Source organism: Malaya genurostris, chromosome 3 (assembly GCF_030247185.1).
Source record: "Malaya genurostris strain Urasoe2022 chromosome 3, Malgen_1.1, whole genome shotgun sequence".
Lineage (NCBI taxonomy): Eukaryota > Metazoa > Arthropoda > Insecta > Diptera > Culicidae > Malaya > Malaya genurostris.
The window spans coordinates 91,093,435-91,121,087 of NC_080572.1; the positions used below are offsets into that span (position 1 = coordinate 91,093,435).

The window sequence follows — 27,653 nt, forward strand, 5'->3', positions numbered from 1 at the left end:
GCAGCTGGCTCGTTATGGCCGGCCTGTTGGTAGAACGGCATGAAAAATACGACCTATCTCAAGCGGCTCAGACCGAACTGACCTGAGGATGGTCATCACGGATGGGATACCGTGCCGATTCGCAAGATCCATCGTCCGTCGTGCGTCGTGGGTAGAACTTTGGCATTGAGACTCTTGCTTGGGACGATAATAGTACAGCTATTATTATGCGCACCAGTGCTTCAATTATCGAAAATAAATAATATTGCACTACGTAAATCATAAAAAGTTGTGACGAAGTGGAAATTTCCTTTAAAGGATAGTTTTGATCCGAACTGACCCTGGATGAAAGATTGTATCTATCATCACGCACCCAGGTCAGCTGAAGTTTTTTTTCTACTCATTAATCATTATGTTTTCTGCAATCCTCAATCCGCGTTGACGAGCTGTCAACGGTTCCCTCCCGAGCGGCAGCGGCATCATCCTTCCGAAGAAAGATGCCCGTCCGATCGATGCTACACATGCCTATGGGCCGGGAAAGCTGATTGTTGCCCGTCGTCGCCGATGTCGCGGCCGTTGTTAGGCACTTGCGCTCACGATGACGATGTTGTGGTCGAACTGGTTTCCGACGAAAGTGAAACCAATCCATCCACGATTAATATGGAGGTCAATGTCGTATGCCGGACAACATGTGCACTAACTCAACGGAAACTGATCAATCATCATGGTTGTATGAGGCTCGGAATGGTGAGCAAAATATTGAAAGAAACAGAGGCCAAACACAGGCTGGAAGCATTGGACGAAGTTTGAGTGGATGGCAGACGAAATGGAGTGATTTTTTTGTTGCTGTTGTAGTGTGGCAAGGTCACACCAGCGAATGGGCAGCGACGGCAAACCAATTGACAAGGAAGCTTGGGCGTATGATTGAGTGAATAGATTGTTTCTCGTCTGTTTTACTTGCGGTTACGATTGATTTCTGACTCTCTTCGATATTGTGTTCATAATTGGCTCGTTGACACGTTTTGTCCTTCGTAGTGTATCTCCTAGGACAGGATTGACAAGAAATCTGTGAGGAAACTCCTTTGCTTGAAAGTTATTTGCTGACTCCCAGGAGGCTCTACAAACGCAAATAACTTATTTTTGTATAGCTCACTTGATTTCTTATGATAAAACCTATTGATGAAAATCGAGTCGGCACGACAGTGGATTATTTCTACATATGTTAAATATATACAATGTAGATTACGGGTTCGAACATGGGTTCGATTCCCAACCTCACCCATAAAGTCAGTAAGTTTTTTTGACTTGATAAACGAATGACCATAACGTTTTAAACTGTTTTAATTGACAAAAACGTGATGCAATTAGCTTTAAGTAAGAAATAGATTATTGGATTATATTTATTGTTCAGTTCATGACAGTGAAAAAACCTACTTTTAATCCACCTAATGGTGTGATAATGCCTTTTTGCCTTTCTCATATAGAAAGGTTATGCAATCACTTGAAAAACCGACTAGTGAAAATTGGCCCGGAGGGCCAAGTGTCATATACCATTCGACTCAGTTCATCGAGCTGAGCAATGTCTGTGTGTGTGTGTATGTATATGTGTGTGTGTGTGTGTGTGTGTGTGTGTGTGTGTGTGTGTGTGTGTATGTGTGAAATAATCTCACTAGGTTTTCTCGGAGATGGCTGAACCGATTTTGACAAACTAGGATTCAAATGAAAGGTCTCCCATACGGAATTCCTGAATTTCATCCGGATCCGACTTCCGGTTCCGGAATTATAGGGTAAAGTGTGTTCAATATTGTACACCGTCACTTAAACCGGCGAAGCAAAAAATGTGAAAATTTTTCAGAACTGGTCTCAAAACTACACAAATCGATAGTCATTATCAGTAGGCAACTAAACAAACCAATTCCGGCTATCCTGGTTCCCGGTATCCGGTTCCGGAAGTACCAAAAATAGTGGTCATATATACCAAAATGGATCTCACTCACTTTTCTCAGCGATGGTTTGACCGATTTCCACAAACTTAGATTCAAATGAAAGGTCTTTCGGTCCCATACGGAATTCCTTAATTTCATCCAGATCCGACTTCCGGTTCCGGAATTATAGGGTGTGTACTAGAAGAGTTTGTGTGTCATGTTAGGTGGTGGCCGTACGAACCGACTTCGATTATACCGGTTCTCGGGTTCCGGTGCCGGAAGTGCTTATAATTGTGAACCCATTACGTTCTCTTAAGGATGGCTTACGCAATCAAAGCACTGTTTTATTCTGTATGTTATGCATAAACAATCACTTGGTTTCTTTAAAAAATCGAAGAGAAAATTTTTGAATAGAATACCACAATATTATATGTACGTGAGAAAGGCACCATTACACCACTAGGTGGATTAAAACAGGTTTTATATCATCGAGACAGTCTCAGTTAAAATATTTCTTGCCTTATTATCATTCCATACGAAATCGAAGGTCGATTTTTTCTGGAATTTTTTTATTTGGCTCAAATTTAGCATATGTATTCTTTATGATAAAAAGATACAATTTGCATCAGAAATTTACTCTAGCCTTACTTTTGAGAAGGGACTAAGTAAAAATCCCTTAACAATTTCCCATAATATATGTTTCAGAAACGGTGGGTCCGGTCGATTTGGTGTCTTCTTCAATGCTTTAATTATAAAAAGCAAAGTCCTGGCATTACATTCCTTTTGTGGGATTTGGCCTTTCTGTTTCAACAGACTTCGTAGCCGATTCTTAGTGTACAGAATCATTGCATGGCTAGTACTATGGACCCTACTGACACTAAGAACCCTTCCAGGTCGGGGCTCGAACATACGACAACTGGCTTGTAAGAACACCGCCCTATGCATTGAACCACCAACCCGGGCCAAAAAAGGGGGCTATGTTAAAAAATTTAGTACCGTTGAAAATAATTTTTTGTTGAATTTTATTTTGAAAAGAACACCTGAAATTCAAATAACTCAAAGAAGGTATTTTTGATGTGTTGTAACTTAAGTTCAAAGTGAAATACTGTCAAATTTCTAGAATGTAGAAATAATATTTGAAAAAGTTACATATTTTCAAAATAATATAAATTCTTAATAATGATGAAAACTTTATTTTTATTTATTTTTAAACAAAAATTTATGCAAGAACGCAAAATTTTCAATTAAAACTATGTTAATCAAAATTTTTCTATATGATACCATTCTCGAGTTGAATGCTGCGAAAAAATGCCATTCAACGTCTATGTTATAGTGTTTCTAAATTGGAAAAGACTGGAAAAGTTTTTCCTATTTTTGCCTATCTCATATAGAAAGGTTATGAAATCACTGTGAAAACCGACTTTTGAACCGAGGCCCGGTGGGCCGCGTGTGTGTGTGTTTATTTTTATTTTATTTTTTTTATTTTTTTTTCAAGGTGAAATACTTTATGTACTTTCCCAGCTCACGCGCTCGGTAGTTGTCAAGCTACAGCTATTGTGAACTAGTGAGTGGGACTGGCTGAACCTCACCCACTAAAACACATTGGACATCTTGTCTCGGTCCCCCCGGAACTAAGCTAAGCTTAATACTTCGGGGGAGGCTTTGCTCGTGCACTTCTTCGTTTGGGAGAAAATGAGCTCCTGCGTTTCTCTCTTTATCCATCTCGATCCCCCTTTGGCGCCTAGATGACCCAATGCCGCTACGTCGCGCCAGACTACTCGACTGATCCCCGACGATGGAACCTACACCGACGGAGAGTTCCCCGGAGAAGAAAAATTCTCCAGCAACCGGCGCCTCCGATACCCGTCCACGACCCGACCGTAAGGATGCCTGGGTCGATCCAATGATGCCGGTTGGAGGATGGCTTGCGGTTCACTCATGCTCCGACGATCTTAACGGTACTACGCTACGGTCTACTCGTCTAGTCCCTGACTAAGGACCTAGACTACCCCGACGGAGAGTTCCTCGGCGAAGGAATTTCTTCCGGCACGCCACGCGGTACACCCGAAGGACTGCCGAGGTCGGCTCCGCGATTCCGGTTGGAGCATGGCTACCGGTTCGCTGATGCCCCGACGACTTAAATCAGTGTTGTGGCGTCTACTCGACTAGTCCCTGGTGATGGATCTAGCCTACACCGACAGAGAGTTCCCCGACGATGGAAGTTCTCCTGAAACCGACGTTTTCGATATCCGTATACGACCCGACCGAGCGGGTGCCTGGGTCGCTCTAGTGATTCCGGCTGTAGGGTGACTTCCGGTTCAATGGTGCCCCGAATATCTTAACGGTGCAACGCCACGATCTACTCGTCTAATCCCCGATGAAAGATCTAGACTACACCGACGGAGAGTTCCCCGGCGAAAGAAGCTATACCGACACCGAGTACCCTGTTACACTGTGTGTGTGTGTGTGTGTGTGTGTGTGTGTGTGTGTGTGTGTGTATGTGTGTGTGAGAGTGTGTGTGTATGTGTGTGTGTGAGTGAGTGTGTGTGTATGTGTACGTGCGTATGTGTGTATGTGTGTAAGTATCGTTTTTTTGCACTAACTTTCCTTAGATATGGCTGAACCGATTTTCACAAACTTAGATTCAAATGAAAAATTTTGTGATCCCATACAAAATTCCTGAATATTATTTAGATCCGACTTTCGGTTCCGGAGTTATGGGTAAAATGCGCAAAAAAATTAAAATATGGGTTCTAACTTTGCTCATAGATGGCGCGACCGATTTTCACAAAAGTTCCTATGATCCCTTACGTAATTCCTGAATTTCATTCGAATCCGGAAATATAGGGTAATGTGTGCTAAAAATTTTATACCGTCACTGAAAAGGGCGGAAAACCGTAAAAAGTTTTCTAAATCGAGCTCAAATCTTCTTTATTTGATAGTTTTTATCAGGAGACGGTTAAACAAACCGATTTCGGTTATTCTTTTAAGAATCGAAGAAAATTGTTTCGAAGAATGCCACAGTATTATATATCATTACACCACTAGGTGTATTAAAGACTGTCCCAGAAAGTATGGACGCAACCAAACACCGCTGCCATTTCGCAATGGTTCAGAATCTATCAATTTTTATGGCTGCGTCCTGTTGTTTACACTATTCTCTAACCACTTGTGCAGTTGTTTATTCGTTTTCATTAGTTTGTTTCGAAATGCGTGGACTTTCAGCAGAAAAATTTGGTAAGAAAGCTATGGTCTGGCAAGCAATTTGTAGCAGCGGTAAGATTTCGAAACCCTTCATTACCACTGCTTCAATGAACAGCGAAATATACATCAAGGAATGTTTACAAAAATGACTTCTACCCATGATTCGAAGCCACAAGGATCCTGTTGTCTTCTGGTTAGATCTTGCTTCTTGCCACTGTCACTTTCGTCCCAAAAGACATGAATTCACTAAATTGCCCATAACTTCGACCAATTGAGGAATTTTGGGCATTAACGAAGGCACATCTTAGGAAACATGTCTCAGCAGCTGAAACCATTCAACAGTTCGAAAAAGATTGGAAAAAAGTGTCAAAACTTGTCGCCAAGAAGTCTGTACGGAATTCAATGAGGAACTTTCGCAAGAAGGTGCGCCAGCTAGTCTACAATGGCTAAGTAGCAAATGTTGAGAATAATATTCTGTTGTTGTAGTCTAATATTATCAGTATATCGAATAAAATTTGAATATCTAACCCTTATGAATTATTTACAGCGAAATCAAAGTGCGTCCATACTTTCTGAAACAGTGTTTAAAACAGTTTTTTTTATTGTGATGCAGCTCCATCGGACATGAAATAAATTTTGTTCACAAGTAACTGTCTTTCTAGTCGAATAAAATCAACCATTTTTGAGATAAGTAAGTTAACGGATATAGAATTGTGACCCAATCTTCGGAAATAACTACAAAACTTGAATGATTGAGCATCTCGTTTTGCTTAAAAATAATTGCAAATGAATGAATAGTGGCTTTTTATTTATTTAAAAGATATTTTTATTCAAGCCTATTTGCCTACAAGCTTTACGTGGCCGATTGAGCCGATATTTTAAATAAATTTTTTTTTGTATTGGATCTCGTTGTCACCCTTTTTCTAGGGGGAGAGGAGCTTCCATTTTCCTCCTGCGAGAATTGAAGGGCGGTTTGTTCGTGGTTCGTCTCGTCATCCATTGCTGTGATATTGTTGTTGATTTCGTTGCTAGTTGCTGTACATTATTTGCAGTTGCTGGTTGGTTGGATGGTAAGGTGTACTTTGTTCTATAGAAGATACTGATGGTTTCGTTGAAGAGGATGCTTCATTGTTGTTGATGGCTGTCACAGGTGTACTGGGGTTGCTTGGGGTTGGTGTGATGGAAGCACCGTTGTCCTTTGGTGTAGTTGTCTCCTTGTCCAGTTTATCACATGGCTTTCCGTAGTGAACAGCTTTTTGGCAATATTGACATGTGGCCATCTGATTTTCATAGGTAACAAGTGATTTGCACGGGATTCTTGTTTCCTGACCGAAAGTCACATAAGAAGGTTTAGGCCTCTTCAAGCGCATGCGTAACAAAGGTACGCCATTTAGAATATCGGAAAAAATTCTTCCACTTTTCTTTTTCGACAGAGAGAATCTCTCCGTATTGGGACATAGTTTTGCGAATATAAGGATCGATGACACTGGAGGGAAGATCATGAACACGCACTTCTATAGCACTATCTTCCATATATACTGGAATGTTGTACTTAATGTTCTCGTGCTCCACATAGTGCACATTGTTATTGTCTCTTGCCAATTGAATTGCATCCAACTATTTATAAAACTGGATGTAAATAACATTATTTATCTTATTGCATTGAAGTAAATGCACACGTTCAATGTCAAGATGCATTTGCTTCTTAAGCAAACCTTCAAGTTCTCGTATCGAAGGTCGAATTTTGCACTGCCTGAAGTCAACAATAATTGTATTCTTTCGTACCGGCGGTAGCTTTTGTTCATTTGGTTCACTCATTTCGAGCTCGTTCTATTGTTCACTGCACAATACTGTACTTGGTTTCTTCCGTCCCGAACGTAAGCGGTTTTGTTTGACTTGGATGAGATGTGAAAGCGAACTGAATAGTGGCTTGAATTTCATCTTGCGGTACAAAAGTGTAGTTTTCTGAAAATTCACATATAGCTAAAAATTCTCCTTCCTGAGTATTTTGTATTTTTCGAAAAAGTAGACTGCTCTTTTTCAATTATATTATGTGGTGTCATTTTTTTCTTACTTACGAACAAAATAGGAAAGAAACTCTTCTTTCTGTTTTATAAACGTTTGAGCAATGTCTGTGTGTGTGTGTGTGTGTGTGTGTGTGTGTGTGTGTGTGTGTGTGTGTGTGTGTGTGTGTGTGTGTGTGTGTGTGTGTGTGTGTGTGTGTGTGTGTGTGTGTGTGTGTGTGTGTGTGTGTGTGTGAGTGTGTGTGTGTGTGTGTGTGTGTGTGTGTGTGTGTGTGTGTGTGTGTGTACATGTGTGTGTGTCAAATAATCTCACTAGGTTTTCTCGGAGATGGCTGAACCGATTTCGACAAACTAGAATTCAAATGAAAGGTCTCGTGGTCCCATACGGAATTCCTGAATTTCATCCGGATCCGACTTCCGGTTCCGGAATTATAGGGTAAAGTGTGTTCAATGTTGTACACCGTCACTTAAACCAGCGAATAAAAAAACGTGAAAATTTGTCTAAACTGATCTCAAAACTACACAAATCGATAGTCATTATCAGTAGGCAACTAAACAAGCCGATTCCGGCTATCCTGGTTCCCGGTATCCGGTCCGGAAGTACCAGATATAGTGGTCATATATACCAAAATGGATCTCACTCACTTTTCTCAGCGATGGTTTGACCGATTTCCACAAACTTAGATTCAAATGAAAGGTCTTCCGGTCCCATACGGAATTCCTGAATTTCATCCGGATCCGACTTCCGGTTCCGGAGTTATAGGGTGCGTACTAGAAGAGTTTGTGTGTCATGTTAGTTGGTGGCCGTACGAACCGACTTCGGTTATACCGGTTCTCGGGTTCCGGTGCCGGAAGTGCATATAATAGTGAACCTATTTCGTTCTCTTAAGGATGGCTTACGCAATCGAAGCACTGTTTTAGTATGTATGTTATGCATAACCCCCTGGAACGACCCCATACAGCTACCGTCATATGAGGATCGTTGCCGTCTCTTAAGCATTGAACCCCTGGAATTAAGAAGGACATATGCTCAAGCTACATTCGCAGCGAAATTGCTTCTTGGTGCTGTTGACTGTCCCGCATTACTCGAACGTCTGAATATGTATGCTCCAGAAAGATCTCTTTGACAGCGTAATTTCTTGCTCCTTGAAACACAGTATACTGTATACGGACAGCATGAGCCATTCAGATCCATATGTCGACAATTCAACGAGTTCGCTGAGTTTTTTGATTTTAATTTGTCGTCCAATTTGTTTTATCGTAAGCTACTTGACCTTTTTCGTGTTGTGTTTCATGATAATTTAGCCTAAGTTGAATGATTTTTAGTTTAGTTTACTTTATTCATTAAGACACCTATTGTCAGTTGGATTATATAGCAACAAATAAACAAATAAACAAATAAACAAATAAACAAATAAACAAATAAACAATCACTTGGTTTCTTTCAAAAATCGAAGAGAAAATTTTTGAATAGGATATCACAATATTATATGTACATGAGAAAGGCATCATTACACCACTAGGTGGATTAAAACAGGTTTTTTTTCTTAAAACCATATCATAGAATGAACACAAGTTTTTGCTTAACAAACAAATTCAAATTTCAAATAAATTTGCTTCTATGTTAACAACATGCATGAACGGATACCATGAACCAACTATTCCACATATCATCAAACATGGAATAGGTAGTTGGTTTTTTTTTATTTTAAATCATTCATATTCACACTAGTGATGAGTTATCAGAGTAAAACTTGAATTTTGATTTCCAAAGAATCAAATATTTTTACGAAATTATATGTAATTCAATCAATTTCTGCGTTTTATTATATAATTTGTTTATTTTTTTCGCAATGTTTCACTACTACTACTACTACTACTACTACTACTACTACTCCCCTGCTAGTAGCATCCATCGTTCTAGAGCATGAAAAATCACTTATAATTACTTCGATTACACCATCAAAGTCTATCTTCTTTTGATTCAATGACACCACAACTTAAAGTCAAGAAATATTTCACACATTTCATCGAAAATTTAGAACAACGAACTTTAGTATCACTTTTTAACAGAGCAATCTAGAAAACGTGAATCTTTTGTTCCGGTGATACCAATTCTCCTTTTCAACACAACAAATCGATTTGGCAGGAATTTCAAGTTGGAATTTGTGCATCAGGGTTGCATATTAAATATTAAAGAATATTGTACTTAACTGAAACCTGAGTAACTGTTTTGTGCAAAATTCACGTAATTACTTTTCATTATCTTCGCGTTCGATCAATTCATTAGCAGTTCGAATTGAACAGTCAATGTCACTTAGCAGTTCAACTTAAAACGTTAAGCATCGCTGCGCGTCAAATTATCGCAATAAAAAGTACTACAGTGAAAAACATCGGGAAGTCGAAACTGTTCGTATAGTTTCCGTAACAGCTGGTGAAACGCCAAGAGAATGTCGGCAATGTCGATAATTCGTTCGATCGTAAGAGTGATGAAAAGATAATAAAAAGATGTTCTCAGTGTTTTCAAATGATCTTCGTTCGGCTCTTCTGAAAGTGTGAAATGAAAAGGTTAAGAGGTCATTCGGATCGATTTGCTAACAAATATGACATACTCGAATGACACTAACTATTGATCCGATGAGAAAGAATAATTGAAATTCTTCGAAGACATAGTTGAAAGTGTATTCAGGGCAGCCGAGAGAAAATTCGGGCCCGGGGGGACTGCAATTTAACGGATTCCTAGAATAGAGAATAGAAAAACATTTTGAGCATGAGAATATCATCGTATGAAGAGATTTTCAAACACATTATTTTAACGAAATAATCCGCAAGCCAAATTTGTTCCAATTTTTGAAATTTTGTTTTGTTATTAAGAATGAAAAAACAATTTTGAATCTTCGAATTTCCTTGCCCCTCTCAATGTTGATGTTCCCGAGAACCTTCGGATACAAAAGATATCGAAGCTCATCAAGACGTTGTTTATTTGGATAGTGATTTGTACTTGCGAAAAGCCGAGTACACCTTTCGTTGCCGCAAGCACCATAGATGGACAGATGTATTTGGAAGAGTGTCTCTTGAAGCGGCTTCTCCCTCTTCCTAAAACTCATGACGCTCCAATAATTTCTGTTTGGATTTGGCATCATGCCACAACCCGAAAAACGTGCTGGAGTGATATAAAGCGAAATATTTCGTGCTTAAAGATTTGAGCCCATAAATGCTCCGGAACTGCGCCCAATGGAAAAAAATACTGAGCCATTACGAAGTAACACTTTCTGCACTTTAGTTGGCTCTTACTCTAAATTTTTTATTTCTCATTAACGCATTAGAACATTTCCACACCACTTTCATAACACGATTTCTCCAAGGCCTCAAGAACGCTTTAGTCTCAGCGATGGCCGCATCATTCAATGCAGATCTCTATTTTCAGCTAGATTTTTTTTTAATATGAAAACATAAAATAGTCGCAGAGGGCTTTATTTGGCGAATAAAGTGAATGCCGACACGACGCCAAACCCTCTCGTGAACCAGTGATACGATTTGTTGTTGTTCCTCAGCTGTTTGAAAAAGCGGTACCTACTCTGTACCTACTATGATTGCATTTTCAAATGGTCATGCAAAATTATGAATACACTTTCTTTTGATTTCTTTCTGATGTCAGCTATCTCCAGTAACTTCACTTTCCGATTTTCCATAATGATGTAATGAACTATTAGGACGATTTTCGGAACATCTTTGTCGTTTAGAAACAGTATTTTATCAACACAGACATATTTTTACCTTCCTCATACATTTGAACCCATAGGGCTGAATACCATATACCATTCGAATCAGTTCGTCGAGATCGAAAAATGTTTGTATGTGTAAATGTGTGTGTATGTGATTTGATTAGATTGAAAGGTCCGTACTTTCCCAACTCCCAGTTCCGGAGTTACAGGGTCAAGTGTGTTCAAAATTGTAAGCCGTCATTCAGAGCGACGATTCAAAACAGGGATAATTTTTTCGGAATGTGACTCAAAACTATTCCAATTTGTAGGTTATGTTAGTTGTTGGCCACACGAGCCTACTTCGGCTATACCGGCTTCAAGTTTCCGGTTCCGAAAGCACTGGAATTAGTTACCAAACAATTCAAAACGGAACTCACTAGATTTTCTCAAGGATGACATAACCGATTTTCACAAACTTAGGCTCAATTGAAAGATATTGTGGTTCCATAGGTTGCTAATGAGTTTCAATCGGATCCGACTTCTAGTTCCGGAATAATAGGGTGAAGTGTGATTATAAAAGAGAAACGTCATTTAGACCGACGATGTATGTAAAGTTGTTAGTTAGATGTTAGTTTATTTAGAAATACACTTTCTAGTTTCTTTTTTTCGAGTTTTAAATAAAATTTTCTGGAAGAACCCTCTGGCGATATTTGTGAAAAGATGTCTCATATGAGAAAGGCATCATTACACATCTAGGTATATTAAACGAGTTTTGTGCCTTTCTCTATAGAAAGGTAATAGAATTGCTGGAAAACTCAACTTTCGAACGGAGTCTCGGGGACCCCTAGAGTTTTTCTGCATTGTTTGAAACATGAGCATTCGGTTGTAATTAAAAGTATTTCACTAACCAGAAATAAAAAAATCATTCGTAACCAATGACATCCGAAAAACGTATTTACCATTAGGCAGTTGGCCACTTTATGTTGGTTTACGTCAACAAAGTCTCACCAATGTAACCTCTCCGGTAGCACAAACTTGATATTGACAGTGAAAGTGTTTCTCTCCATCATCAAAATAACACCCGTTTGTCTTGGGCTTTTTTTTATGTCGTTTTAAGTTTTTGGGTAGTTTTGGTGCAGCTTTGGATTTGTTCAAGTGAAAGAGAAGAAGATAGGAATATTCGTTTTTTACAACACTTTTCACATTTCAAAGAAAAAAACTACTGAATTCAGTTCGTTTCATTTGTTTTTGACCTGCACATTCACGACTGATGTCGCAGACCGACTGCCGGTTACGTTTACGTAACAAACTTTTAGGAGTCACTAGCATGTGAATGGAACAGACCGGAACAAGATGTTAAACCGGCCTCGTAGCTCGGTGGGTCGGTCTGTCGGTCAACCGACGATGATTGACGGATAAGTTATGTTTGGACATGAACCAACTTATGACGAGTCAAGTTAGCTCGGATATTTCAGTACAGAGAAATGAGAGATCTCATTAGGCTTGAAGGTTCCGTCTGGTCATGGTTCAGTTTAGCGTCAATTAGTCATCGGAGACGATAAATGAGATACGCAAGGCGAGGTCAGTGTAAGATTGCTGATGGCTTGACTGTGAGTAACTTCGCATGGTCAACGATTGTTTACTGTTCATTGATCATTCTCTATATCTATTTTTTTGTACTACACCGTGGTCTCTTTTTACGCGAGGGATACGTACCACGTAAAAAAAAACGCGTAATTTCGGAATTTAAGCAATTTTTCAGTGTATACTTTTGGAAAGATTTTCGAAATTCGAAAGATGCTATTGAAGTTGCATTTTTAGGGAAGCCTACTCATTTTATGTGAGATCAATAAATAAAATAATGAAACATTTTTTGGTCGGTACTAAAATATTTGATACTTATTGTCGTCACTCTGTTTACTCTAGTGGACTGTGCTTAAAATAACTAAATAAATAAATCTAGTGGACTTTAAAACAATAACCATTTTAAAAAAAATGGTAAAAATAGTTTGGCCCTTTTCAAAATACAGTCTATTTCTATTTTCTGCTCTCGATATCTTATAAATAAATCCTTCGTTCACGCTTTTAGGAATCGTAGAATTTGGAATTAAATCATTCATTGGTGTTTGAGATATTGAACTCTAACCTCAAACGACTACACAAATCGTTTTGCGCAATCTACCATATTTCACATATAACGATAAAACATTTTACACAAACATAACAAAACATGTAATATTCGATGTTTTTTAATTCATTGAAATAATATTTCACTCCTTCTAGGGTATTCTAAAGATATGGTTTTTTTTTCGCGTCGGAAAGTTTATAAAGCGCTAAATGAATCCATATCAAGAACACTTCTGTGTAAATTCAACATCGAAATTATTAAAAGACTCCTCAATTGAATGTAAGGAAGTAACTATTTAAAATTTCTTTATCTCATGGTAAGCATGACGATCTCTTCCGAAATAAAGTAATCATGCAGTATTAAATGCAATTGAAGCATTTTTTAGAGAATGTGCAGGTTAATTTTTACTACAGCAACTTTTCATTCAAATTTTGTTCAATTCCAATCAGGAAGTATCAACATGTCTATTGAAAGGTATAATTTATTGTAAAGAATGAAGGCTCATCTTCTGTCCAATGAACTTTTGTATGGAACAGACACATTCCGTTCGTTGCTCTTCAATTTTTTTTTCATTTTGTAGCGATTACAATTGTCAAAATCACTCAACTAAGAAACGGGAGCTAACTTCAACAGTGCAATAAAACAAAAACAATTTTTTCAAACCCTCAGTTTGATAGATGACCTTCCAAATCGAAACCTCATTGTTCGCGTCTCTTCACCTTCCATGTTTTCATTGTGATTCCCGCTAAACACACATAAGTCAATGTCAAGTTTCGGAATATCCAGGTAATGAGGATTTTCGGTGATGGTTGTTGTTGTTGTTGTTGTTGTAAACAACAACGAGAAGCAGCAGTGCGTTTCAACTACAAGACCGGTTGTCCACCCGATGTAGCAGGGTATTGTTGCTGGCTTGTTGAAAAATTGAAAATTTAAACCATAATTGGGACTTGTGTAAAATTTATTATCAACCTTGCAACAGTCAGCGATTTGAAATAAATTAATTTACAAACGAAAATTAGTTATACGAAGCGATGTGAACCGGACTTACCATCATAAGATCGCCGCTCTCCAGATGCTTTCGCATCAATATGGCAGCACTTTTTTGCTGATCTTGGTAAATATTACCAAATGAGTCTTCTGTTGGTGGAACCTGAAACAAAACAAGAAAGAACGAAAACATACGAATCAGTAAAATTATTCTGAAGCAATTGACGTAGAGTGTTACAAGCATTTGGGGAAATTTCTTAGTTTTGTGTTTATTCTATTGTAAAAAATATGGCGTTTCTGATAGGACTACGAAGAAACTTGATTGCTTGGAGGATAATGATTCATCCCGTTCCTTACACTTGCAAATTGGGTATTACAGCACACTCATTTCTCGTCCATCAGCTGAGCAAACAATCAACCGACACAAGACATGTCACTGTCATTCGCTGATACCGGCGTTCAACGCGGTGACAATCAAAACCATTCGCAATTGCTGTCTTCAGCCAAGTCCATAACCCTACTCAAGCAGTCGTTGGTAACTCCCGATGCTAATAAACACATCCGGCCTACGATATGACCGTGACAAACGGTCTGACAAGTGTACCTATGTATATCCATTGTACGACGGCATGCAGGGTGAGTATCTACAGAGAGGTCTCGTATAACGCGGTTTACCGGGGGCGTAAAAAGTGAATCCGCGATAAACGGGACCCAGAGCGTATGAAATTTCGAGTGATCCCGATTACTGTTGTGAACGGTTATCTCGCTTTGGTCGACAGATAGAGCTATACAATTTTCGACAAACTTGTTGTAGATACTTAGATCAACAATTTAGTGTAGTTTGACAGACAATTGGTTGAAAACTGCTCCGCCAGGGGCGCTTTGAAAAGTGCATGAAATAATAAATATATGAATTACAATAGAAAAAAAAAAAAACAGTTTGAACATGATATATTGCGAATATTTTATCATCTGGAATCTTCAAACAGCTTATCGAGAGACTCAAAGTTTATTAAAAAGTTAAAGTATAGTTCAGATTCACTCCATCATATGGAATTAGTGTGCTTGCTATGGTACAAATTTCAATATCAAAACTATGCTCTAGTGCGAAAACTAAAAGATTTAGAGCGACTTTGTCTTTTACAAAAATGTTTGGAGTGTAGCGGTCTTCATTATGAAAATCATATTAGTTAGAAACTCACCCACCGAGTTTCTAGTTGATTCTATTATATCTTTTCAATTTGATTGGATAGATTTTTCTTGTTTTCGGGAAGAACAGATTCAAAACAGATCAAATAGTGTAAACAGTACAGGGTCCGGCACTCGAAGTGTAACCAACTTCAGACCTTCGAGCCTGGCGTCAAGGTGAATGCGACATATTATCGGGAAAGTATTCTGGAGGTTGCTTTGAAGCCCTGGGCAGACAAACATTTCGGTGGCAGACCAGCAGGACTCGGCACCGTCTCACAAAGCTCGAGTGAACCAAGAATGGCTGAAAAACAACGTTCCGAGCTTCATCACATCCACACAATGGCTCTCGAATTCACCAGATGCGAATCCAATGGATTATTCTCTGTGGGCCATTTTGGAGAGCAAAGTCCGAACTAAAAGATACACCAGTCTCGAGGCGCTGAAAAAAGTTATTGTCCGCGAGTGGGCCAAAATACACCTGCAAGTCACATTCGGGCAGCTTGCGATTCGTTTTTTGACCGTCTCAAGGCAAAAGGTGGTCATATCGAGCAAAAGTGAATTGATTCTGAATTTTGTATTATTTTTACACATTTTGTACTTTGAATTAGGTAAAAGTAATATTCCAAACTGAATTTATGGCCTTTTTAATTGGTTACACTTCGAGTGCCGGACCCTGTAGTTAAAATATATCTCGTTGGTAACCTTAGCGTGCAATTCAGGGTTGTAAATTACTGCAGCTCAAGATCATGTCGACTTAATAAAATAAACCATATAAACCATTAAATGAATGAGTATTTATTTATCTACAAGGTGGTTTTCTGTAACTAAAAATCAGAATTGTTTACGAGAGTGATGTTATCAATCAGTTTTTCAATAAGTTGGCGAAGGATAGACGAACTGAAAACTGTTTTACCAGAAGACGCTAGTATGCTACTGGAGTATTAGGATGAATATCGACATCTGAAATCTGAGGTTTTGACTATTAGATATAATGTTAAGTACAAAAATCGTGGCATGTATTGCTTATTTTATTAAATTCAATTTAAATTTTTATTTTTTATTGAACTGTGAAGCCCAATGAAGCGTAAATTTTATAGTCTCGTTCATCATTAGGCAACAAATCTCTTCATCTTTCATGTCAACGAATTACGATAGCTATAACTGATTACGATAGCTCCTATAACTGAGCCTATCACTTAAGAACTAGAAAGGATGATTAAAAATAATTGGGAACAATAAATAAATAGACGATACATTTAAAAAAAGCCGTAATCAGATAATGCTGATTGATTTTGCAGGAATGTATGTGATTGAAGACGTCCAAAGGATAATCAGCTCGAAATTGTAACAAATTCGGCCACGCAAACGACTTAAGAGACATTCGATAAATTTATAACGCTTCTGATGGCTAGAAAAATTGTAGGAATCCCTCCAAAGGAGACTTGGTATTACATTCATTCCTGAAGTGGAATTTGACCTTCTATTTCAACAGACTTCGCAGCCGATTCAGAGTGTACAGAACCATACTGACACTACGAATCCTTCCAGGTCGGGGCTCGAACATACGACAACTGGTTTATAAGACGTCCAAAGGAGACTACAAAGAGTGAACCGGCGAAGTTTATTCTGAATGGTTTCGACGCGTTGGATGTCGAGTTAACAATATGGAGCCCAAACGACAGCACCATTTCCAAGAATTGCTCGAATCAGTTCACAATCTATAAAGACTGTCCCAGAAAGTATGGACGCAACCAAAAACCGCTACCATTTCGCAATGGTTCAGAATCTTTCAATTTTTATGGCTGCGTCCTGTTGTTTACACTCTTCTCTAACCACTTGTGCAGTTGTTTATTCGTTTTCATTTGTTTGTTTCGAAATGCGTGGACTTTCAGCAGAGCAACGTCGAAAAATTGTGTACAAATGGTGCACAGAACGCGGACTGTCACTGAGAAAGATAGCAAAAATGGAAGGAGTAAGTGAAAAAGCCGTGCGAAATGCAATCAGGAAGTTCGGTGAGGATAACACCTTTGAAGATAAACCGAAAACGGGTCGAACAAAAGGTTCTGCTAACCCTAAGTTGGATAAACGTATACTGAAAGCGTTCGAGCAAAAGAAGGAGGTTTTAGTTCGGGATGTGGCCAAAAAAGTGGGCACTTCGAAGTCAAATGTTCTTCGTGCTAAAGAACGTTTGAATCTTCGAACCTATAAGAAGCAGAAACAACCAAAACGTAGTCCGAAACAAAAAGCATCGATCAGGCCGAGGGTTCGAAAGCTGTACAATACGATTCTTGCTGGAAATTTGAACTGCATAATTATGGACGTCGAAACCTACGTGAAACTCGATTACAAATCCTTGCCGGGACCACAATATTATACGGTGCGAGAAAGGCATGTGTTAAACCAGTCCGAGACATCGATTGAAGTCGAAAAATTTGGTAAGAAAGCTATGGTCTTGCAAGCAATTTGTAGCTGCGGTAAGATTTCGAAACATTGATTCTCAGACAGGTCATCGAGAGAAATTCGCTCTCGCACTGGTGTCTTTTCTATGTTAAATGAACCATGTCGGTTTTTTGTTGCTGCGATGATATCCGTCTCTCTTTAACGGTACTGATTGAATCGTATGAAGAGTTGCTAGTGAGCGTTATTTGATACGATAAAAGTCATCCTTGCCTAGAACAACTTCTCGAAGAAACCATCTGAATTTCCAACCTTCAATTGCACACTAACGCCACCGAATGGAGAATTTTCAGATTATGTTTACACTATTTGATCTGTCTTGAACTCTGGAACATTCTTCTCGAAAACACCAACTTTTTGTATCATCAGGATTTAGAGATATCACATAATAAATATTCTATCGTCAAATTGTGAACCAACCAGCGCCATTCGGTGGACAACTTTTCAGCTAACATGATTTTCATAATGTATGCTCTGACATTCCTAGCAACTATCCAACAAACAAAACCGCTTTTTTTTCATTTTTCAATAAGATTATAATTATGATAATTAAATGTGTATTCAAAGAACACTAATTACATCTGATGAAGTGATTCCGAGTTGAAACATTTTCTGTTCGACAAACTTTGAATTCCCGCATTCTTCAAACTACTGTAGTTTGTGAGTCACTTGAAGCTCAAATCGTTTTGTCTGTGTTAAGCGAATGATTTATATCATGCATTTATCAAAGCGCCTCTGGTGGAGCAGTTCTCAACTAATGGTCTGTCAAACTATACTAATTTGTTGGTCTAAGTATCTACAACAAGTTTGCCGAAGATTGTGTGGTTCTATCTGTCGACCGAAGCGAGATAGCCGGTTCACAGTCCCAATCAGTCGAAATTGCATATGCTATGGGTCCCGTTTATCGCGGTTATCCGGCAATAAAGAATCCACGCTATACGAGACCCCACTGTATCACGTTTTACATCTAAGTGCAGAAAAACGTTAACAGAAAAGGAAAATGTACGCTTGCTTTCGGTGAGTTTTCCGCGAGTGCTGCCATGTGCTCACGTAATACGGACGCCATTCTCTGACTGTCGTATAGTAGGTGGAACGAATTGTTATGAAAGGTTATGCACAGTCCGCAGGGAATCTCTAGGACCGAGTTGTCAGTCTGCCGAGCTTGAAGGACAGCTTGCTAGCGATTACGTGGCAGTGGCTTTGGTTTTCACTGACAGCTTGCTATGTCTTTGGGCCGGTGACAGCTACACGGTGATGGTAAGCTGTTGTTCGTTTGATGGTTTTAATGGAAAAAGATCCTAGTTCGATGATTTTCCGAATGATTGAGTTATGTCACCAAATTTTAACGGTTATTACGATTTAATTTCTAATACAGTTTACTATACCTATGGTAATCATAAATCATTGGGTGAAGACTAGAGATGGTCGGGTATGCATTTTTTCAAACCCGAACCCGACCCGTATCACATAAAAAAATTAAAATCTTCATCCATACTCAACCCGAACTCGAGAAAAGTTCCGAAACCAGACAAATTTTTTTTTATCTCGAACCTGATCCGTACCCGTTGAAATGAAAAAATCAGCAAACATATCTTTTTCTATACCCAAACCTGACCAATATCCGTCGGGTTCGTCAAAAATACCCGTAACCCGACCCTCTCTAGCAAAAACGCTGAATTCCTCCGTAATCATTCGAAAATGATACCCAAAAAATTTCTCGCTTAAGTAAGGTATCACATCGGTCAATAAGTACCGTGTCTGTCTAAATTTAGATTCTATTCATTAACCAAGAAAAAAGGTGTGTGTGTGTGTGTATGTATGTATGTATGTGACAAATAATGCCACTCAATTTTCTCAGAGATGGCTGAACCGATTTTCACAAACTTAGATTCAAACAAAAGGTCTTATGGTCTCATACAATTTTCCTGAATTTCATTTGGATCCGACTTCCGGTTCCGGAATTTTATTATTTATTTATTTGTCGTCAAACTATAGTATTGAATTAAAATATTGTTTGAGCTGGGCTTTCGTTATTGTAAAGTCAATCGCTCCGCTTATTGCTTATTAAAAGTTAACATCATATGATTCAATGGGCCAAGTTTAGCATAGTTGGTACGAGATGGGTTGTATAGAATATAGCTCGGTTTCGTAATTGCCGGGAAGGTATATAAAAATTAAGATTAGACAGAAGTCCATATGTATCAACCCGATGTGTAACGATGTTATGTATGTTATTAATGAGACCATTAATTGTTCTCGACGCTCTTTTAGTGTGTGGATGTGAATGAGCATGCAACGAGCTTTGTATGACCGTAGAGGAAATTTTACCTAGTTTAACTTACGGAGTGCACATAATAGGAATTGCTTTTGAACTGATTCTATACGTTCCTTGTGAGTGATTGAGAATGGGGACCAAACAATGCTACAATATTCAAGTAAAGACCTTACGAAATAGGCAATATATAATGTTTTAATCGTGTAAGGATCGCGAAAAATTATAGCTGAAGCGTTTTATAAATGCAAGCTCTGCCTATTACAGTATCAAGGAGTGTATCGAAAAGTAGTTAGCAACATTGATTATTGAATAAAAAAGCAAAAAAAAAACATATTTTGGCATCAGTTTTCGATATATTGTTATTGACATTTTTATGCATTTCACTGATTATATTGAAGAAAATCCTAGTTTCTGTGAAACGCTCGCACTTCGGACTTGACATTCTTCATTAAATTCTGCACAGTTACTTTTGTGATTTTCCTGGTGGCAGCTGTCCAGTTTTTTTTTGAACTCCTGCATGTTTTGGGACACTGTACCTTCCTTCCGAAAGTGCCGCTTGACAATTGCCCAATACCTTTCAATTGGTCGAAGATCCGGGCAGTTCGATGGGTTGATGTCCTTTTCCACGAATTGTACATTATTTTTTGACAACCACTGTAGAACGGAAAATGGCGTAGTGGGCTGAAGCCAAATCCGGCCAGAAGAGAGGAGGAGCCTTATGCTTTCTGTACAGTGGCAGCATTCTCTTCTTCAGACATTCTTCCTCGTACACTTTGGCGTTAATTGTGCCCTTCGTGAAGAAAATCGACGACCGCAAACCACAGGTACGAATTGCTTGCCAGACCAACACCTCCTGCCCAAAATTTTCCATCGCCTCCGTGGTGTCAGCGTCGTCCAGGTCCTGGTACACCGATTTCGTATAATGTTGCGGTCCGTACAGCGCTGGAGAGTCTTCCTTGGCGTAGGTTTCGTCGTCGACCAGGATGCATCCGTCTTTATTCTGAAGAATCCGGTTATACAGTTTTCGCGCTCCTGTTTTGGCCTGAACTTGCTGTACCATGGACTTTTTCGGCTCCTTCTGTTTCTTGTACGTTTTCAGGGAGTTCCGAACTTTGATCCGTTGAATCATCCCGATGCTGGTGTTGAACTGCTTGGCCAAATCCCGCGTCGACGTCGATGGGTTTTTCCTGATGTACTCAACCACTTTTAAGGAATTTATTCTTTTCGGAGGCGTTTTGGACTATAGACTACAACTTTCTGATGGTGACTTCGCCTTGGCTCTCCTGGCAAATGATTTGGATGGTGGCGTCTTTGGTGTTGATTAGACCGGTCTTCCACCGGCTTCGCGGGATTGAATACGTTGCTGCAGTCGAATTTATTGGATTCTTATCCACTAAGCAGCGCTAACAGAACCAGAGAACCAAAGTTTTTACTTATATGAAGGATGTTTTGAAGCCGTCAAGTTGTCCACGTGCTGCATATCACTCGAGATGCCAGGTAATACAATAAGTTTAGCTAGCAAAAACGAAAAGATCGCGCCAATTTTCGAAAGTCTGTAATTTCTGACGAATGTCTGCAAACAATCGAAGTCTCAAAAGTCTGTAAAAAGTCTTTAGACGAAAAAAGGTTTACATGTTTACAAAGAAATTTGAAACACCACAGACAAATTTTTCGCGATTTGTCGAAAAAAATGTGGTACCGGTAATCGAACACCTTGGGGTGCCGGTATCCGAAATCGGTAGACATTTTGAAAACGACGAAAAATAAATTCGGATGCGAAAATTTCAATAGTCACGAAATAGATCGATTTCACCTCATATATATTCAATCCACTCGCCTTTTCCATTGATGCTTTTCAATTTATGATACTATGAAAAAAGTCATAAGAAACTTTTGTGTTGATTTTCACGCAATTAAAATTTGTTTTAAGCGCAGCAAAAAGTACAAGCGTCCGTTTGCTTTGATATTCGGCACAAAAAGAACGTGCTGCTATTACACACACATGACATTTGTTGTAATGACGCTACCTACTTTCTATCAAAAGTTACGGTGGGGTGCCGGCAATCGAACACTGCCGGCAACCGAACATCTTCCCCTATTTTTTCACAAGCGATGGCGAAACGAGGTGCACATTTTTTTAAAACTTACTGCTAAATTCATCTAGTTAGCAGATTCTGTTAGTTAGTGAATATATAAAACTACTTTGGGACTACTAGTTCTCGGTTTCAGCTTCCGAAAGCACCGATAATAGTGAAGAAAAGTTCCGAAAATAGAACTCACTTCGATTTCTCATCAACGGTTAAACCGATTTTCAAGAATCATTATTCAAATTAAAGCACTCATTGTCTTTAAATATACTGTGCAGTTTCATCCAGATCCGACTTCCGGTTCCGAAATTATAGGGTGATGAGTGTCAAAACAGTTAAATCGTCATTCAAAATGACGATTCAAAACTGGAACGCATCGGTACGTGCGGCTTTGCTCCGCTCGCAGCGTGCTTTGTTCAATTTCGTATAGCGTGCAGGGTTACCACATTTGAATCTTTATTTTTCAGGTGGAAAATATGTAAATTTTCAATTTTTTTATTCTATTTGTACCTATATGTTAGTGTCATTACAAAAGTATGATAACGATGCTTTTCTATAAAAGTACACTTATTGCCTTTCTCATATAGAAAGCTTGAACAATCACTTGAAAAATTGACTAGTGAAAATTGGCCCGATGGTTGAAACGACGTAGAGAAACCTGTTTCAATCCACCTCAAGTTTGAATAATTATTACTAAGAGATTCTTCGAAAAACTTTTATTTGAAACTTGAATAGGATCAAAAAAGTTTGTTTGAACATACACTAGCCTAACCATTCTAATTTATAGAAAGTTTTGAGTCAACCTTAAGGGAATTTTTCGTTTTATTTTACATTTTTGCACTACATGACGTTATAAATTTTTAACACACTTCATCTTTTTGTTCCGGAATCGGAGATAGCATCCGAACAAAAGTCATTAGCAGTCTATGAGACCATAAAACCCTCCATTTGAGTATAGATTTGTAAAAATCTACTCAACCGTCTCTGAGAAAATATTCCGATTTGAGTTTTGACAACTATTTCCAGTACTTCCGGAACCAGGAACTGGGAAAATGAATTTTGAATTAAATTTAAAAGAATTTTCCTTCTTTTGCATTATAACTCTAAATGACGGGATGCTATTTCATACACACTTAATTCCATAATTTCGGAACCGGAAATGGGATTCAGACAAAATTGTACACTTAAAACCTTTCGTTTGAATCTAAGTTTGTAAAAATCGGTGAAGCCGTTTCTGAGAAATTGTAGTTATTTAATTCTTGGAGTACACGATCATTTTTTCGGTACTTCCGGAACCGAGAACGAAGATCCGGTATACCTAAAATCAGTGTATTTGGCCATAAACTAACCAAACCTGTCCAATTGAAGAATAATACGACTAGTTGAAGATTTCTTTATACTTATCAGGTCGTAATTCCGGAACCGGTATGTTTGTATGGGATTGTAACACATTTCTTTTGAGCCTGAGCTTGTGAAAATTAGATGAACGGTTTCTGAAAAAAAGAGTGCACTTTTCTAATTTATTTTGCACATTTTACCATTTTAACTAGCGTGATCTAAAGTTTCACGGTTCAAGTCTCGCTGTTGCTATCGATTTTTTTAATTCGATTTCAACCCATATAATTTTCAAACAACATGTGCATCTTATAAGATGTAAAGCCACAAGATTTTTTCAAGCTGTTCACACCAAAAAAACGTGATTATTCCACCTTGCAGTGAGATGATACCTTTTTTTATCAATCCGCATGTGCTTTTTGCATGGATATTCTTCGGTGTTTTAGCTCTCATGACATTATTTTAATTATCGTTGTTTTAAACGGAAAATTGAGGTTTTAATCACTCATAACCCTTTAATGTCGAAACTACAAATCGTATCGAATTTCAATCTTAACGTGTGACAATCGATTGAACATTCCATGTCAAAGTAAGTTCTTCAGAGTTTTTCGTCATTATTCATGGTACTGCCAGAGCCGGTATTCAGGAACTAGAATAACCCAAAATAAATTCGTATGGACATAAATTAATACGCCAAACAATTTACGTCTTCTATATCTGTATGAATTTTAATAACTCATCATCCTGTAATTCCAGAATTGGATAAACTTTACCAATTTTGTTTGGGACCATAAGTCCTTAAATTTGAATTTTTGCTTTTGAAGTTCGATTTCTCCTTTTTGAGAACATGATTGAGCTTTGAGAAACGATTCAGTACTGGAGTCGGAATTCTAAATTCGGTGTAGCCGAAACCAGTTAAATTTACCTGTGGACTGTGTAGATATCTTTGTGAAATTGTAGTGCGAATTAAATTTTTGGGTACCTTCCGAATCGAAAACTGAATACCACTTAAACCGCTTAAATTTATTTGGTATTCGACTATCCAAATCAGCAAACCCTATATACCTATATCTCCTAAACCGGAAGTCGAATTTGACTAAAAAGTGAGAAATTTTATAAGATTTTAAGACCTCTCATTTGAATCATAGATGGTTCTTAGATTAGATCGGTTCAGCCATCTACGCGAAAAATGAGTTGCATTATTTTAATTTCGTTTCACATATTATCCTGTGATTCCGCAATCAGAAGTCGGATCCAAACGTAATTCAGGAACCTTGTTTGGGAGCATACGACTTTTCATATGAATCTGAGTTTGTAGTAAACGGTTGAGTTATCTCCAAGAAAATTGAGTGAAATTATTTGTCACACACGCATTTGCTGATCTCGACGAACTGAGTCGAATGGTATATGGGAGTAATGTTCTTCCAGCATTTATTACTGTAAGTAGCTTAAATCAAAATAATTATGATATTACTGCCATCTTTGCCATTATCTGATTTACATATGTCAAACTCGAACAATTATGTTGCCAAAAACGAACCGTGCTAAAATCGGTCCGAAGCAAAGTGCCATGCCACAGTCTTGTTGGTACATGGAAACAATTATATGTTACAGTATAAAAAATCGTGTTTCATTTGGCTCCGAAACAGTGCTTTATCATCAAACGCGTAAAACTCCTACTACTGAAATAAGGCGAAAAGTCGTTTACACAAAAATATCGATATCTCCGTTAAAAATGGACGGATTTCGACAATCTATGGCTTGTTGAATAGCTATTACCGTGCGAAATCTAGGTCTAAAAACATATTCTGTTTTCAGATTTAGTTGTGGCAGATATTGTCAAAAAAAAAAATTAAAATTTTGACATAAAACTTCGTATAACTCAAACAGTAAAAAGTTCGAATCTAACCAGGTGCGACTGTATGCATTTAAATGCCCTTTCTATCATCCAAGAAGATGTGTGCTTCTGTGACTTTGTCGATTAACAGACATACTTTGTGATTGTGATGTGTTGCAATGAATTTCATGACATGGAATTTAAGACACAATATTGAATGTTCTTGTTATGTGCATCTGATAAGATGTAAAATAACAGGGTTTTTTCCAAGTGTGTGGATTCAACTTTCGGTTCCGGTGTTTCGACTGAACCACAGGAGCAGATATTCTGTACGAATGGCTTATTGCGCCATTTGATAAGTTAAGTAGTTATGAATAGTGTCGTTTTGTAGAATTATGTCACCTGTAAAGTTAAATATTTTGTGCATTTTACGAATTATGTTCTTATGGAATGTGTCATATGTGAATTTGCGTCACCTGTAAATTAAAAAAAAATTGCTGTGTGAAATTTTGATCAGAACTGCGAAGGTTCGAAATTTGTTACTCATGGATTTTATTATATATGGCCATATAGCATATATCATACGGTCATTTCATGTATCGCACAAGTAATTGCTTGCTGCCGCAGTTGTTTGTTTTTTATCCAGCGAGGCGGCAAATATCAAATCAACGGAACGACACGCGGATCTGTACGATTTCGGATAATGGAACGAAAATTGGAGACGCAAAGTCCGACTTCCTTGTCTGTTGGGTCTACACATAAATCTACGCGGGCCCTGGTAAAGGTATGTGACCATATGAAACACAGTTCATCTAGACAAAGCCAAACACTTTCCGTTGCCGGTGGGTGGTTTCAGCCGGACGGCTTTTCAACCACTCAATGATAATAGCAATTGAAAGTCTATTACGCCGTACACTTTTACTTTCCTCTAACAGTGCTCTGCTGATTGGATCGAACAGGGTAAGGGCATACCGATTTTTAAATGTTAACCCGCGAAGGCACAAATTATAATTCCATAGGTACTCGGTGGACAACGTCGGTTGAAACAATGTGGAATTGAGGAGATAGTTCGATTTTCTGATTCAATTTCTTCCGGTATTTAAACGCCAATGGCCTGCCGCTAGGAGAGCTAATCTAGTTTACGTTCCATAGAGATTATCGCTTATATTGGAGTGAAAAAAGAGAAATGCCAGTTGCACCATTGTTACACGTTCCACTTCTTCTTGATAAGCTGAGCTATGACTGCACTCAATATTAGATGGGATACAGTGACCCGTAGCAAGAGTTCGATCACAAGTGCGGTTATGCAACCTGAGCCACTAGTACCGTTGAACCGGTAACACGATTTGTTTTCGCCTCGGGACCGTAACAAGTTTCACCCCGACAGCCATCATTATTATTAATACTCCACTGCTGGTAAGCCAATCGGTCATGATCTTAGGTCAATCACATCTTAATGGTGCCCAGAACTACGGCGGCTGCACCGCCAAGGGGCTTTGGGCAGATTCACTTTCGGTTCGTGACTTGCAGGGCGTTTAAGCCACTCGACCGAACCTGACAAGCCCATCGACCAGCACTGGGCTGGTTTCGGTGATCAGTCTTCGGGGATTAGCTTGTTGCTTTCGTTGTTTTTCATCGCATTGCATTTACATGTAACAATTAATCTCGCTTTGTGTCAATCTTCTCTGGTAGAGACTTTGGGAGCAGCAAAACAACCGATGGATCCATGGAGAGGTAGCTTTACCGCTAGCGTGGACAAGAATAAAGTAAGAGGAACATTTTTTTTTGACTCGTAGGTGCTTCTCATTGCCATGTTCTCGTGTAGAAATACTTTCATATTTGGCGATGTAAATTAATACTTAGAAATAGAGTAGACGATCAGTCGTTCTTTGATATAGTAGAAAAAAATCATAAGAAAGGTAATACTAAACATCATGACCAGATAGACAAGAACTAAGACATGAGAGGTGAATCATAATCGATGGTCTTTCCATGTAAGAACATTTAAAAACTGTCATTGTGATATCCATCTTTTATATGCTGCGATGTTACATAAGATTCGAATTGCGTCATGAGAAATTGATTTCATTACATCCTTTGGTTATCATTAGAATAACAGCATTTCCGTAATGTTTTCGATCTACTCGAACCAGTTTGTCAACTTTTAATACCAAACTAGTAACCGTTCTATCTTGGCATAAATGATGGTACTGCTTTAGCCAGCAAGAAAAACAAACGGAATAGAACATCGCCAAGTCGCCAAGAGTGACCTTAACAGCTGCATAGATTAGTCAGGAATTTCTACATCCACCAGAAGGTTAACTTGACTCCGACGGGTTCCACCAATCCGTCACGTTTCAAAGAACAAGTTTTGCTGTGTTTGCCAATTGAAAAAAAACTACTGATATCGAAATAGCTGGAATTAACTAACCGGCGGTTAACCAACTGTACTAGAACTACCCACCGACTGACTGTCGCGGTGGAAGAGAAACAGTCATAAATTCACCGGATCGGACAGTT

The 27,653-nt window shown here is 38.5% G+C and overlaps 1 protein-coding gene across 8 annotated transcripts in view; it reads right to left on the minus strand.

Annotated features, from left to right (window-relative positions):
- LOC131438003 (A disintegrin and metalloproteinase with thrombospondin motifs like) overlaps nucleotides 1-27,653 on the minus strand; it is a 432,210-nt gene that overhangs the window by 232,795 nt on the left and 171,762 nt on the right. For all 8 annotated transcript variants that reach the window (XM_058607737.1, XM_058607741.1, XM_058607740.1 and 5 more), the window contains exon 4: nucleotides 14,013-14,114. In XM_058607737.1, coding sequence (XP_058463720.1) covers nucleotides 14,013-14,114 — 102 coding nt within the window. The remainder of the gene's footprint in view (nucleotides 1-14,012; nucleotides 14,115-27,653) is intronic.